The sequence below is a fragment of the Oncorhynchus nerka genome, linkage group LG13 (assembly GCF_034236695.1).
Source record: "Oncorhynchus nerka isolate Pitt River linkage group LG13, Oner_Uvic_2.0, whole genome shotgun sequence".
Classification (NCBI taxonomy): Eukaryota; Metazoa; Chordata; class Actinopteri; order Salmoniformes; family Salmonidae; genus Oncorhynchus; species Oncorhynchus nerka.
The window spans coordinates 64,725,603-64,740,624 of NC_088408.1; the positions used below are offsets into that span (position 1 = coordinate 64,725,603).

The 15,022-nt window shown below is 41.4% G+C and overlaps 1 protein-coding gene across 1 annotated transcript; it reads right to left on the reverse strand.

Annotated features, from left to right (window-relative positions):
• Window positions 1-182: 182 nt before the first annotated feature.
• On the reverse strand, window positions 183-12,709 carry LOC115139865 (ectonucleoside triphosphate diphosphohydrolase 2-like). Its single transcript, XM_029677709.2, has 9 exons — window positions 12,487-12,709; window positions 8,697-8,814; window positions 7,904-8,054; window positions 7,545-7,704; window positions 7,150-7,377; window positions 6,512-6,781; window positions 4,362-4,481; window positions 2,851-2,985; window positions 183-980 (listed from the first exon to the last, which is right to left on the reverse strand). The coding sequence occupies exons 1-9, from the start codon at window positions 12,703-12,705 to the stop codon at window positions 774-776; spliced, it is 1,608 nt and encodes a 535-aa protein (XP_029533569.2). The 5' UTR covers window positions 12,706-12,709; the 3' UTR covers window positions 183-773.
• Window positions 12,710-15,022: the final 2,313 nt, after the last annotated feature.

Here is a 15,022-nt window from a genome sequence, read left to right on the forward strand (position 1 = left end):
AGTCAACAGGGACATGAACAAGACTATCTAAGTCTCAAGGACTCTATGAAGTGATTTTCCAATTAAAAATGTTTTTTTTTTTAATAAAGCTAAATGTTTAGCTGTCACCGCAATGTCAAAACATTGATATGACCACCATGACTACTCATAGAGGTCACATCAGCCAGAGAATACATAATAGGTTGTGGTTTTCATAGATTTTTATTATTTTGGTTCCCTTTTCTTTTTAGTCTTGCTTTGGTACGGTCTGTCAAAATGACAGATTATCAACAAGGAAAAAGCAATAAATGTAACTCATTTAAAATGTTATGACATGCTAGCAAAGAATGACACACACAAACAACAGAGTCCTGAGTTAACACAGTCTAACAACCGCACAAAAAAACAATTCATGAATTCAGATGGCTAACTTGCATTACAGCATTGTAAGCACTTAAATTTAACCTCTCACATACCTGCATATAGGCTACTACAAATCTATCCTCAGTTTCCTTGATTATAAAACATGTACTCGAGATAGAATGGTTTGGAATTACAGTACATGACATTAAATCACTTAAACATTACCAAATGTCAAACACTTGTACAAAATGTAGTATAAATGGTCAACAATACATCTAACTTCAAATTAAATATCTCTTTGTAAATTTGGATATACACTGTTCTCCTGTAGCCTCCTCTAAAATATGTGACATTGGAATGACAAACTCTAGGACTGATAAGTGCATAATTCTGTTTGGGGAGAACAGTAACCAAATGGTGCTTTGAAGACCTTAGATAATGCTGTCACTGTCCTTCTTTTGGCAGGTCTTCAGTAGAAGATATCCAGACACAATGAGGATGAGGAAGACAAAGAGGAAGATGAGACCAGCCCAGGCCTCGGGTCGCAGAGCCTTCCTCAGTCCCATGCTCTCCCCTGGCAACAGACTGCTCAGACTCAGCATGTAACCCAGGGCCCAGCCAATAGAGGTGTCTCCCGCCTGCACAACATAAGAAAATCAAACCATAACTGGACTCCAAATTCAATACAGTAGTCAATGGGTACATTAAACATCTATATGGAAATAGCTTTTATTGCATTGAAATTAGTGATGCACCAATATGACATTTTTGGCCGATACCGATATACGATATTTAACATTTTAGTGGACGTTTAAGCATTCTAGTACAGTTAAGTCCCATAGGGCGGCGCACAATTGGCACAGCGTCGTCAGGGTTTGGCCAGGGTAGGCCGTCATTGTAAATAATAATTTGTTCTTAACTGACTTGCCTAGTTAAATAAAAGGTTACACACGCACCACACAGACCAAAATGTTATTTTGTTGCCATTTATGTATGTCCCCATTACCAGTGAAACATAATCAGAACCTATTTCTTTCACTTACTTCCTATGCTGTTTCGTTGTTAATTTGTTCAGTCCTTTCATTCTCAACCAGGATTTCTAAGGAACGCCGTTTGGGTCTTTGAGTGTCAAAAATATACTATTTAACACTATTTAACGTGTCAAATAACACTATTTGACGTGTCAAATCAGCTTGTTGACCAATCGGGACCTGATAATGACGCTTTCATGCATTTTTTTTACCGAATTATTACACATTAATTACACTATGACTCGTATTTCATGTCACAACGATTCATCGATTCATCGATACGTATGCTATGATGCTGGTAAAATTGTCTCACGCACCTACAGTGCTGGTCTTTTTTATATTTTTTTTTAAACTAGCTATCTCATGGATGCAAACAATGTTCTTCCCCCCAAAATAAAAGTATGCCATAATTCTACTATTTGTATTCATTTGCATCACTGTCAATGACATACTTTTATTTTGAAGACAAACCGCAAATTCCACTATTGTCCCTAATCCTTATTGTGGCTAGCTTCACAACACATAACCTGGTCCGGTCGAGCCTCACTAGCCAGATGAAGCTAATTGGCTGCTTATAACGTTAGCTTTGAGCAACAGAGTTAAGTAGCTGGCTAGCTATTTATCTTAATTAACTGAAGTTTAATTTCAATATTCGAACAACAAGTGGCAACCTAGATAATACTTACAAGGATTTCTAAATCATTGCTAAGAATAATGAAAATGACTGCAGTCTTTGCTGGTCATTGTTTTCAGGATGGTTGTATTGGTGCTAGCTAGGTACCAAGCTAAAGCTAGCTACCCGAGTAGTTGCGGTCGAGCAAATTATGCTTAATTACCAACGCGGTATTGTAAACACATCGTTCGTGGCCAGTGTTTGCTGACTTTTTTTGTACAGCTTTGACAGTGCTACTGTATCTTTTTCTTGACATGCACAGGCCCAAACGCGTTCCATAGTATGTATGTTGTGAAGCTAATAACTGACTCAATTACTGTGTAACTCCGGTAGGGCAACATCGGAAAATTAGGCACTTGGTAGTGTTAACCGGTGCTCTACCAGTCGGCGAAAGCCAACATCACCCAGACAGAGAACGGTTGATTGTCAAGGGCAATGAATTCCATTATCTTGGCTGTAATGGATTTTGCCTTTGAGCTGTCTCACTGAAATGTTGTTACTCTTTCAAATGACTTGTTGACTGCTCGATCCACACAGCAGACATTGTGGGCAAGTTTAGGAATGCTGTGTTGTAGTATAGCGCAACATTTTACGTGGCGTCATTGCGTCATTTACCTTCGTTATATAGGTATGCACGTCAGCTTTGACATAGGTTTTGCACATCTGGCGATAAACGAGACATCTGCCGATACCGATGTTGGCTTTTTTAGCTAATATCGGCCGATTGCGATATGTTCACCGATATATCGTGCATCCCTAATTGAAATAGATTCAAACATTCATAAGGTTTACTTTGCTGCTCACCTTTCTCTGGAAAGAGATCCGAGGGAAGGAGAGCTCATCAAAGCCATAGCCTTGGAGCATGAGGACCTGGATAAAGACAGAGGCTGCACAGTAATCCTGTAGACGACCCTTCTGGTCTGGGGCCTTCTCTAGCATCTGTTTATGTGGAGGGGGGTTAGAAAAAGATGACAATGTTCATTTCATAGAATTCTTAGTATTCCTCTGTTCACTTGCTGGTGAGAGGAGCTATAAGAGGATGGGATCTTTGTAAAGGCTGTAACGGAATCTATGGAACAGAGTTAAACACTTTGTTTCTATTGATTCCATTCCAGACAACAAATTAAATTAAATGTACAGTATTATACATGCCATGATTGCATGGAACTCCCATCTCATATAGCGTAAATGAACAGCAAGCCTGTTTTTTAAAAAACACCTCAAAGCACAACGGCTCTCCCCAATATTTTGTATTTAACCAGGCAAGTCAGTTAAGCACAAGTTCTTATTTACAATGACGGCCTAGGAACAGTGGGTTAACTGCCTTGTTCAGGGACAGAACAACAGATTTTTACCTCGTCAACTCGGAGATTCGATCTAGCAACCTTTCGGTTTTAAATGTAACCTTTATTTAACTAGGCAAGTCAGTTAAGAACCATTTTTTATATACAATGACGGCCTACACCGGGCTAAACCCGGACAATGCTGGGCCAATTGTGCGCCGCCTTATGGGACTCCCAATCACGGCCGGTTGTGATACAGCCTGGATTCCAACCAGGGTGTCTGTAGTGACGCCGCTAGTACTGAGATGCATTGCCTTAGACCGCTGCGCCACTCGGGAACCCTAAAATCAAATGGCTCCCGATAAATAATAATACAAAATTCCAGCCATTACAATAGCTCCTCCCACCTGCCTCCTTTGATACACACATCAACAGGACATTTTCATAAGTTCTCAGAAAACATCCAAAATACCAGTAATGGAATTAAATTCCCTGACTATTAGATCTCCTTTCACTCAGATGATAATCCAGTGCAGTGCCTGCTACCCTCCAGGTAACATAATTAAGGCTCACTCTCACAGTCTTAAGTAGATATTTTCTTCCCAGCATTCAACATTTGGGAGAACATCCACCCTCTTATGCTATTTGACTCAGTTGCTGTAATACGAGATTCACTGTACACTCTTTTTAAAAAAAGGTCTCCAAAAGGGTTCCTCGACTGTACCCAAAGGACCCTTTTTGTTTCCACGGAGAACCCTTTTGGGTTCCATGTAAAACCCTCTGTGGAAAGGGTTCTACATGTTACTCAAAAGGTCTCTACATGGAACACAAATGGGTTCTACCTGGAACCAGGGTTCTTCAAAGGTTTCTCCTATGAGGACAGCCGAATAACCCTTTTAGGTTCTAGATAGCACCTTTTTTTCTAAGTGTTGTGAGAACAAGAGAAAACCATTGTTTCAACGAAAGTGTATTACACAGATAAATTGTCAAAGAATAGCCTGAGTCAGTCAGCTGAGCCCAGCAGTACAGTACTTCCTGATAGCCCATGTTGCAGACAGTGTGGGTGGCTCCCTCCAGTAGAGTGGGGGATGTTACAGTGATGCCAGTGGTGCGCTGCAGGAAGACATGTGTGTAGAAGAAGGCAGAAAACGCCTGTGGAGAGGAAAATAAAACAGATTGCTCAATCAGCCCCTTGACATCAGAGCAATACCCAGAGGATTAGCCTGTCTAATTAATCTCATGCTGCTGTGGGATTTGTCTACATGCAATGGCATACAGTGACATAGCCTATGAATGAAAACATAAAACCCTATTGTTCTGACCAAAAGTCAGCAAATAAATACTTGCCTGAAAGGAAATCAATGCATCTTATTGTTAAATAGCTTGTACCAAAGTACATACAGTGCATTCGGAAAGTATTCAGACACATTTTCCACATTCTGTTACGTTACAGCCTTATTCTAAAATGGATTAAATACAAATAATTCCTCATCAATATACACACAATACCCCATAATGACAAAGCAAAAAAATGAAGAAAGAAAATGGTGCAAATTTATTACAAATAAAAAACAGAAATTAATTATTTACATAAGTATTCAGACCCTTTGCTATGAGACTCCAAATTGAGCTCAGGTGCATCCTGTTTCCATTGATCATCCTTGTGATGTCCTGTGTGGTAAATTCAAATGATTGGACATGATTTGGAAAGGTACACACCTGTCTAAAGAACGTCCCACAGTTGACAGTGCATGTCAGAGCAAAAACCAAGCCATGAATTGTTCATAGAGCTCCAAGACAGGATTGTGTCAAGGTACAGATCTAGGGAAGGTTACCAAAAAAAAGCTGCCGCATTGGAGGTCCCAAAAACACAGTGGCCTCCATCATTCTTAAATGGAAGGAGTTTGGAACCACCAGGAATCGGGGGAGAAGGGCCTTGGTCAGGGAGGTGATCAAGAACCTGATGGTCACTGTGACAGAGCTCCAGAGTTCCTCTGTGGAGATGGGAGAACCTTCCAGAAGGACAACCATCTCTGCAGCACTCCACCAATCAGGCTTTTATGGTTGAGTGGCCAGACGGAAGCCACTCCTTAGTAAAAGGCACATGACAGCCCACTTGGAGTTTGCCAAAAGGCACCTAAAGGACTCTCAGACCATGACAAACAAGATTCTCTGGTCTGATGAAACAAAGATTGAACACTTTGGCCTGAATGCAGTGAAGCATGGTGGTGGCAGCATCATGCTGTGGGGATGTTTTTCAGCGGCAGTGACTGGTAGACCAGTCAGGATCAAGGGAAAGATGAACGGAGAAAAGTACAGAGAGATCCTTAATGAAAACCTACTCCAGAGCGCTCGGGAAGGTGAAGGTTCACCTTCCAACACGACAGCGACCCTAAGCACACAGCCAAGACAATGCAGGAGTGGATTCAGGACAAGTCTCTGACTGTCCTTCAGTGGCCCAGCCAGAGCCCGGACTTGAACCCGATTGAACATCTCTGGAGAGACCTGAAAAGAGCTATGCAGCAACGCTCCCCATCCAACCTGACAGAGCTTGAGAGGATCTGCAGAGAAGAATGGGAGAAACTCCCCAAATACAGGTGTGCCAAGCTTGTAGCGTCATACCCAAGCACACACAATGTTTTAATAGCTGCCAAAGGTGCTTCAACAAAGTACTGAGTAAAGGGTCTGAATAATTATGTAAATGTATGTGTAAATGTGTAAACATTTATAAAAACCTGTTTTTGCTTTGTCATTATGTAGTATTGTGTGTAGACTGATGAGGGAAAAAAAAATTTAATACATTTTAGAAATAGGCTGTAATGATTTATTTATATTTAATTAACTAGGCAAGTCAGTTAAGAACAAATTCTTATTTAAAAATGATGGCCTACCCCAGCCAATAGGACTCCCTGAGGGCGGCCAGATATGATACAGCCTGGATTTGAAACAGGGACGGTAGTGATGCCTCTTGCTCTAAGAATCAGTGCCTTAGACTGCTGCGCCACTCGGGAGCCCCCCGAATGTAACAAAATATGGAAAAAGTCAAGGGGTCTGAATACTTTCCGAATGCATTGGAACTAAATACTAGGATACTGTGTACATTTGAAAGAACATGGGATCTATTCTGACAGTGAACCATGTATTGATCCTAAAGTGCGTTCCATGCAGGGGATCCTCCTCACCATGAAGCTACCAGTGACGTTGGGCTGAAAGACTCCATCAAAGGAGCACTTGGAGAAAGAGCAGCTGTCAAAGGAGAATATCTTGGACATGTTGCCCAGGCAGTGCTGGTAATGCCCAGTTCCAATCACCATCAGGGGGTCCTGGGGGCTGTAGGGAGTGGGCATTTGGTCTGCCGTGCATGGGGAGTCAAACACCTTGTCCAACTTCATGGAAACATTGAAACCTGCTGGATAGCAGGGGTGTGATACATGGGGCCCAGCACCTTGATTCTGAGAGACAGAGGAGACAAAATACATACCTCTGTAGACATATCCTCATGATAAATGGATATAAGTTGCAGTGGAGGCTGCTGAGGGGAGGAAGGCTCATAATAATGACTGGAACGGAGCAAATGGAATGGCATCAAATACATTGAAACCATGTGTTTGATGTATTTGATACCATTCCCCTGATTCCGCTCTAGCCATTAGAGCGAGCCCGTTCACCCCCAAATAAGGTACCACCAACCTCCTGTGATGTACAATATTTGAGCCTAACATTGATCGATGTTTTTACAATCATTATGCACTTTGGTTTGTGATGCCCTCAATCATTCTATGTTTGTAATGCTACTGTGTTTTAGGAGAATGTGTGTTACCTTGACCAAGTGAGCCAGCAGTCTGCGTAAGACCTGGTCCCTGCCGTAGCACAGGAAGCTCTGTGTGTATAGGTGGTAGTCTCTACCATAAAGACGCAGCTCCATGATGTTACTCTTGTCCTCCACCACGTCTGCAGTCTCAAAGGTAATCTGAGTGGAGGCGCCTCCGAAGTCCAGAGCACCCACTGTATCTCTGCCAGGACTAAGCCAATGCCCCGCAAAGCCATACTAAGTGACAAAAGAAAGAATGAAAAGGACATTTAAATGACAGCCAGTTAGTCTTGAGAAACAATAACAACAAACCAATGTTTCTTATTCATCTACATTGCCAACAATGCTTAACATTTATTCCTCAGTTGTCTTGAATGGCTCTGATGTGGACTCTGGAGCTTCACCTTGATAAAGTTCTCTAACAGATAGTTTACAGTGACCCAGCCATATGCCCCCTCCTCCTGTCCACTCAAGATGGTCGCCCCTCTGAAGTCGAAAGGATAAGTATGCAGCTTGCTGCCAACTTCCTTTAGTATCTTCTCTGACTCTATGGGGTTGGATATACTGTGGGAAAGAGAGAGGAAATAGACATTATTGTCTAGATCTGTTCCTATCGAAATGTTGTCATTATCCAACATACAGTAAGTATAAAGCCATTCATTAGTCATTCTAATGTGACAGCTCAAATAATCCATGAATGGAAGATGCTATTGCACTGTGTATCTGATCTGAAAGTACATTTAATGGTGTGTTGCCCACTCACTTCAGAAGCCTCATACCCGCTGTGGCTCCCAGATACAATGGGGTGAGGTAGTGTCTGGATTTGGGGATGTCTTTCAAAGCCTGATCCAGACAGGGTTCCAGACTGCGTCCTGCACCCCCTCGCTCACCTGCATAGCTGGATACCCCTCCTCCTGGGTAGGTATACAACAGAAAATAATAGAGTAGAATACAATAGGAATCAGAAAAGAAATACCACAAAGTGCACATGACTTCTGCCAATTTTGACTTGTGCCTGACCTTTTTTCTTTCACGTGAGAGAACATGTATCTGAATGGATGGAATACAATTTCACAAGTGTTTCTATGGTAACCTGCTCAACTGAAACCAAACTTTAGTATTAGAGGAAGAAATGTAGAGGGCAAACAGCGTACATGGCACAAAAACAGGAACCTGGCCACTCAGTTAAACAGAAATTATACAAAAATAATTACTGTGAAAAATCACTTCTGTAATATGAATGTCTCTGACCGGTCATTCCTCATTCCTTTGGAGAAAAATGTAAGTAGAAGTGAACACTCCAACACTGGATAATTGGCAGCCTTTCTGGCTCTGATAGACACTACTGAAATCGAAATCCAATACTAGCCCTTAGCCTAGGCATTTCATGTAGATTTGGAATGGATAGGTATGAGAAATATGGTAATAGCTCCACCTTTCCCTGAAATAGGCGAGGTGGATATTGTGTGTGTCACATTAACATATGCAATCTCTTCAGTTTTAGTGGGTGTGTTAGGGGTTGATACCTAATAATGTATTAGCAAAAGCGCTCTTACCCTTGACATGGCACTCGCTGTGCTGAGTGACAATGCCAGTGCCATTTTGTTTATCAGCTGGCCACTTGTAGATGTACATGGCAGTGTGGGACGAGCCAGCATCCAGGACAACTCCATACTGAAACAGACAGAACGGTTGGAAAAGTCAGAGAAACAGACTAAATGTAAATAAGCAATACACGTTTCAGAATTTACCTGGCAAAACTACAGTACTTTTTAAATGTATTGTACATCTTACACCTGTTGACATTTCAGTGCTTTTATTTTCAAAATGTGTGTTATTTCCCCTGCACAGTGAAAGGTTCCCACAGCAAAGTCAAAGTATCGCTGACCAACATCTGGTCCTTCAAAATGTGTTTCTCATTAATACAGTACGGCCACAAAAGGTCACCAAAGTAACTGATGAGGACAGAAAGAAAGAAAGGATTAAAGTAACCAAAAGGGACAATAGAGCATTTGCTGAATAAAAGAGGCATGCATATCTTTTATTCTCTCTACATCTTTCCCTTTATTTTCTGCTCTTTCATCCCTTCCTTTTATGCTTCCCTTTGAAGTTGGGCTTGATTTCAAAAAGGTTTTCCAGTGTATGCTCTGAGGTTGGGTTTATTAGGCAAGATACTGCATGTCAGGCAGATCTGTATATGAACAAGTGTGCAGTCCAGGTGCATTGCATTGCCAAATTGCAGAAATACTGGTTTACTCATCTCCAAGTTTCAGTATCTGTTTGTCTCTGACATGTCTTCGTTTAATTGTTCAATTTGATCTAACTTTTTAACTCCACATTTTGCATATCCATAGTATAAATAATATTGCATTTGTGGTTTATTGTATTGCCTTTGTAATGGGGAATATACTGTATATAACCGGTTCGGGATGCTTTAGAGAGCATTATTTCTACAGATTCCAAGAATGAATCGTATTCTACTGAATGAGGCATTAAATACACTGAACAAAAATATAAACACAACATGTAAAGGGTTGGTCCCATGTTTCATGAGCTAAAATAAAAGAACCCCGAAATGTTCCATAAGCACAAAAAGCTTATTCCTCTCAAATTTTGTGCACAAATTTGTTTACATCCCTGTTAGTGAGCATTTCTGCTGTGCCAAGATATCTGTGCCAAGATATGCCACACCTGTCAGGTGGATTGATTATCAAGAAGCTGATTAAACAGCATGATCATTACACAGGTGTACCTTATGCTGGGGACTTTAAAATGACACTCTAAAATGTGCAGTTTTGTTGTACAACACAATGCCACAGATGTCTCAAGTTGAGGGAGTGTGCAATAGGCATGCTGACTGCAGAAATATACACCAGAGCATTTGCCAGATAGAGAAATTAACATTAAATTACCATAAGAAGCCTCCAATGTTGTTTTAGTGAATTTGGCAGTACGTCCAACCAGCCTAACAGCCGTAGACCACTTGTAACCACGCCAGCCCAGGACCTCCACATCTGGCTTCTTCACCTGCGGGATCGTCAGACCAACCAGCCAGACAGCTGATGAAATTGTGGGTTTGTACAACCAAAGAATTTCTGCACAAACTGTCAGAAACCGTCTCAGGGAAGCTCATCTGCGTGCTTGCGTCCACACCATGATCTGTACCTGACTGCCGCTCGGCATCGTAACTGACTTCAGTGGGAAAATGCTCACCTTCGATGACCACTGGTAAGCTGAGAAGTGTGCTCTTCACAAATCAATCCCGGTTTCAACTGTACCGGGCAGATGGCAGACAGCGTGTATGGGGTAGTGTGGGCAAGCGGTTTGCTGATGTCAATGTTGTGAACAGAGTGCCTCGTGGTGGTGGGGTTATGATATGGGCAGGCATAAGCTACGGACAATGAACAGAATTGCATTTCATCAATGGCAATTTCAATGCACAGAGATACCGTGATGAGATCCTGAGGCCAATTGTCATGCCATTCATCACCGCCATCATCTCATGTTTCAACATGATAATGCATGGCCCATGTCGCAAGGATCTGTACACAATTCCTGGAAACTGAAAATGTCCCAGTTCTTCTATGGAATGCATACTCATGAGACATATCACCAATTGAGCATGTTTGGGTGTGTATGGTGTCTTGTTATGTGAAGGGTGTTCCAGTTCCCGTGTACGACGTGTTCCAGTTCCCACCAATATCCAGCAACTTCGCACAGCCATTGAAGAAGAATGGGACAACATTCCACAGGCCACAATGAACAGCCTGATCAACTCTATGTGAAGGACATGTGTCGCGCTGCATGAGGCGGTCACACCAGATACTTACTGATCCACGCCCCTACTTTTTTTTAAGGAATCTGTGATCAACAAATGCATATCTGTATTCCCAGTCATGTGAAATCCATAGATCAGGGCCTGTACATCAGTCAAATCTTTGAAATTGTTGCATGTTGCTTTTATATTTTTGTTCGGTATAAGTCTTCAATTGACAAACAATAGCTTGGATATGAATTGCAATTGTGATGCACTAATGCAGAACTCTGAACCCTGCGGCAATGCATATCATCACCACTTTAGGAGTTCCCCCTGCTCCTTTGTGTTAAGAGGGAAAGCAACATTAAACCCACATTCAAATCAAACAGTGGATAAAAAAAAACACAGATTAAATTGTGAGGAATAGCAAGTTGGTGAATGGACCCCTGATAAAGACTTTGGAATAACAGTTGAGTTGTAGTCCTGGGTGGTTTCCCAGTGACCCCCAGAGTTGGGGAGTAATGGATTACATGTAATGTAATGGATTACAAAAAAAAAAGGTAACTGTAATCCGTTCCCAACAAACTGGTTAAGAGAATGCAAAGAGTGTGCAAAGCTGTCATCAAGGTAAATGGTGGCTATTTTGAAGAATCTCACATTTAAAATATATTTATCACTTTTTTGGTTACTACAAGTAACCTTTATTGAACTAGGGAAGTCAGTTAAGAACAAATTCTTATTTACAAGATGGCCTACCAGGGAACTTGCATTGTTCAGGGGCAGAACGACAGATTTATACATAGTCAGCTCAGGGATTTGATCCAACAACCTTTCAGTTACTGGCCCAATGCTCTAACCACTAGACCACCCCAAACAATGATTCCATGTGTGTTATTTCATAGTTTTGATGTCCTCACTATTATTCTACAATGTAGAAAATATTTTAAAAATTAAGAAAAACCCTTGAATGAGTAGGTGCATCCAAAATTTTGTCTGGTACTGTATATTTTTGTCTTCTTCTAATACCTGTTAAGGGGAAAGTAATCTTAAAGTAACAATGTAATCATTTTACATTGCTGAGTTTGGGTAACTAGTAACGTAACTGATTACATTTAGAAAGTAACCTACCCAACCCATAGTGCAAAAACACCAAGAATATTGTTTACAAATGTTATTATAGTAGGCTAAATGCTATTATATCTTATGTTGTTAGCAAAAATAGTCCTGTTTTCCTAGCCTCTATTATCGCATGCCTTCATAACATTATAACCAACATATTTTCAGTTTTTCAGTCCTACAAGCCAGCTGTAGGGCTATAGCCTACATACAATATTATATTTGTAACAGTTGGCACCAACTGGTGCTTTAATTAAACAACCTGTGTAATGATCAGTCCCTGCAATGATTAAGTTTAGATTATATAATACTGTTATCACATTAGCCCTAACGTTATTTTCTCTAATTTTATCTAGACTATGTCGTGAAATTATTGGCTAAACCACTCATCGACAGGTGTATGCAAATACGGTAACTACATTCATTTCATTTTCTCACCCGTAAACATGAGAAAAGGTAACGAGCGTTATTACCATGAATTGTGGAGGTTCCCTCACGTCGTCAATCGGGATGACGACCAGTAGAATCCCTGCTATTCCCAGTAGCAGGAACACGGCCGGGGCTATGATTTGACGGTACTGGGTACTCATGAGGCTGCCCTGTCGCTTCTGACACAGAGACCGACAAACGAGCCAGTTACTGGTGCCACAGCCGGTGCCAGGATAAATAAGAATAACAGCGAGCCCATGCATGAGGAAAGCGAAAGGCTTGTGTGGGAGAGTGCAGATGTGGGATTGGCCAGATCCATTGTCCTATCAACACATGCCCTGATAATAATTTGATATTTTTTCATTATGGACCCACAGCGGTGGTAAACACACCAGTGATAAAACCTGAATTTACTCTGGAGAAGAGATTATTTGATTGAATGACAGTGTTGAGTAGGATGAAAATCCTAAAGGGGAGCAAATACAATTGTGTTTTGGATACTCACTCAGAGGGTAAGTAATAGGTATCCAAAGAGAATGCAAATTAGAACAGGTGATAAAATGGCATGTCTAGCCCAGGAGCTAGTTGAAGGTGTACAGTAACCACCAAGAAACTACAACTCTACAGTTAGAAATACAGTGAAATGACAAACAAGTACTACTAATCCTACGGTGTTCACAGGGAGTCGATGACATCATGTTGGTATTCACATTAGTCACGTTTAACCTTTGTTCAGCTGAAGTGCTAACATCAGAACCATGTCATAAAGGCCAGAAGAATGCTTTCTTTTTTACCCATAAATGTTCCTTCAGTGGTTGGAAAACTCTTCTTTTTTTTGCCATTCACACCCCATTGCTGTTTGCTCTCTAAGAGGCATTCAGGGTAATATTACATGCAGATTGTCAGCCACCTCTGAAATGATGGTGTAATAGTGCCCTGCAGTTGGTCTGAAGCTACAGATGTCTCCGCTGGTCATGATCGCCATGGAGTGAGAGGGAAGTCTGGAAGGACACACACACAACAACACCGTGTCACCATTTGATATGTCGATCATATTAGCCTACAGCAGGTCCACACACATTTAATAGAAACACGTTTCCTGTTAAAATACCCTTAGGAAGAAAACTGTAAGTCACCCGATTGTGGCACAATCTTGTCATCACAACTTCTTTGACGAATCAGGTAAAATTGTGATGATTAAGAATATCAAGCTAATTGACAGATTTTGATCGATGGTGCAAAACTTCAACTCTTGATTGGTGAAAATGTTCTCTCTGTACTTGATATCTCTATTGGTCAGGTTTTGCTGCCCTGACAGAGTGGAATAATTCCATATCAAGATCAATATAAATGCTAGACATTTGATAAAGTTATGGCCTTAAGTCTTTGTCATATGCACTATATTACTGTCTCTTTATTTACCTCCATTTGAAATGTTTATCTAATTTGAACCAGTGGAGGGTGCTACTCTCTCACAATTCTATGTGAGGCAACCTACAGACATACCCTGGTCTATGCTTTGAGAAAATTACCCAACTCTGGTTAAATCAATCACAACAGAACCAGCAGTAACCTACATTCCATGTCTATCTTCTTCATTGGTGTCCATCCTTCTTTCAACAGCCAAGATCGTGAGACTAACCATCCATCAATATAGCATGGCGACCTGGGTTAAAGGCAGCTGTCAGTTCGATACAAATTAGGCCTATGATTCTGCTCATCTGCCTGCAGATGTCAAATGATTCAAAGGAGATTGATTTTCAAGAGACAAATAGAATGCCACACCTCCCAGGGAGTCAGTGACCTCAGGTTGTGTGTTTGCTGTGGTTTCATTTTGATGAAGAGGAGCTGTGCTTCCTAGTTTGTCTTCAAAGGCTGAATAAATGTGTGGTTAGATTGGCATAGATAATCTATAACGTAATTTAAAACCATTTTCAAAGTATGCTTTTTGATGTGTCCCAGAATGTCCAGCAGTACAACAGAATTTATCCAAGCCTCCCCGATGCTTGCTCTCCAGTGTGGCCAAGACAGTGTGTGGTGTGGCGTTCTCAAGCCCAACTTTAGATTACACTGGAGCTGGTAACATGTACTGGAGTTGGGCGAGGGGTGAGACGCACGGGTGTTTGCCTGAACAGAGCAGGGGGAAAACATCATATAAATGGCATAGAGGTGAAGAGGTTAGGAACGTAATTCTGAAATGCACAGATAAATCAGGAGTGTCCAGCCAGTCAGGCAATGCCACTCCTCTCTCCTGCAGGGCCAGCTCTGATCCAACCAAAAACAACCTGATGTTTCCTCTCTAAGAACAACACTGTCACTGTTCCATCCCCCGGGCCTGGTACCAGGTCCCTGAGGACTAACATAGGCTGCTTTCTGCACATTGGAAGGCCAGGGCACCGGGAGGGCGTTCACACCTTGTTAAGTTTTACAACTTGTGCATTTGTCAGTCCCAGTCCTCTATTGCCCCTCTGACTAAGGCAAGCCTTTGAAGTGACGGATGTGAATAATGCAACAGGCAGACAAGATATACTATAGGAGAACATTTTTATTCGGCCACTTGAAAAGTCATATGAAGAGGCA

Bases quoted from the DNA above. Each gene is read 5' to 3' on its own strand.
- LOC115139865 (XM_029677709.2), bottom strand. From the start codon at position 12,705: ATGCATGGGCTCGCTGTTATTCTTATTTATCCTGGCACCGGCTGTGGC. The intron at 8,815-12,486 runs GTAATAACGCTC...TGTCTGTTTCAG, and splicing joins GGGAACCTCCACAATTCATG to TATGGAGTTGTCCTGGATGC. The intron at 8,055-8,696 runs GTAAGAGCGCTT...ATACCTACCCAG, and splicing joins CAGCGAGTGCCATGTCAAGG to GAGGAGGGGTATCCAGCTAT.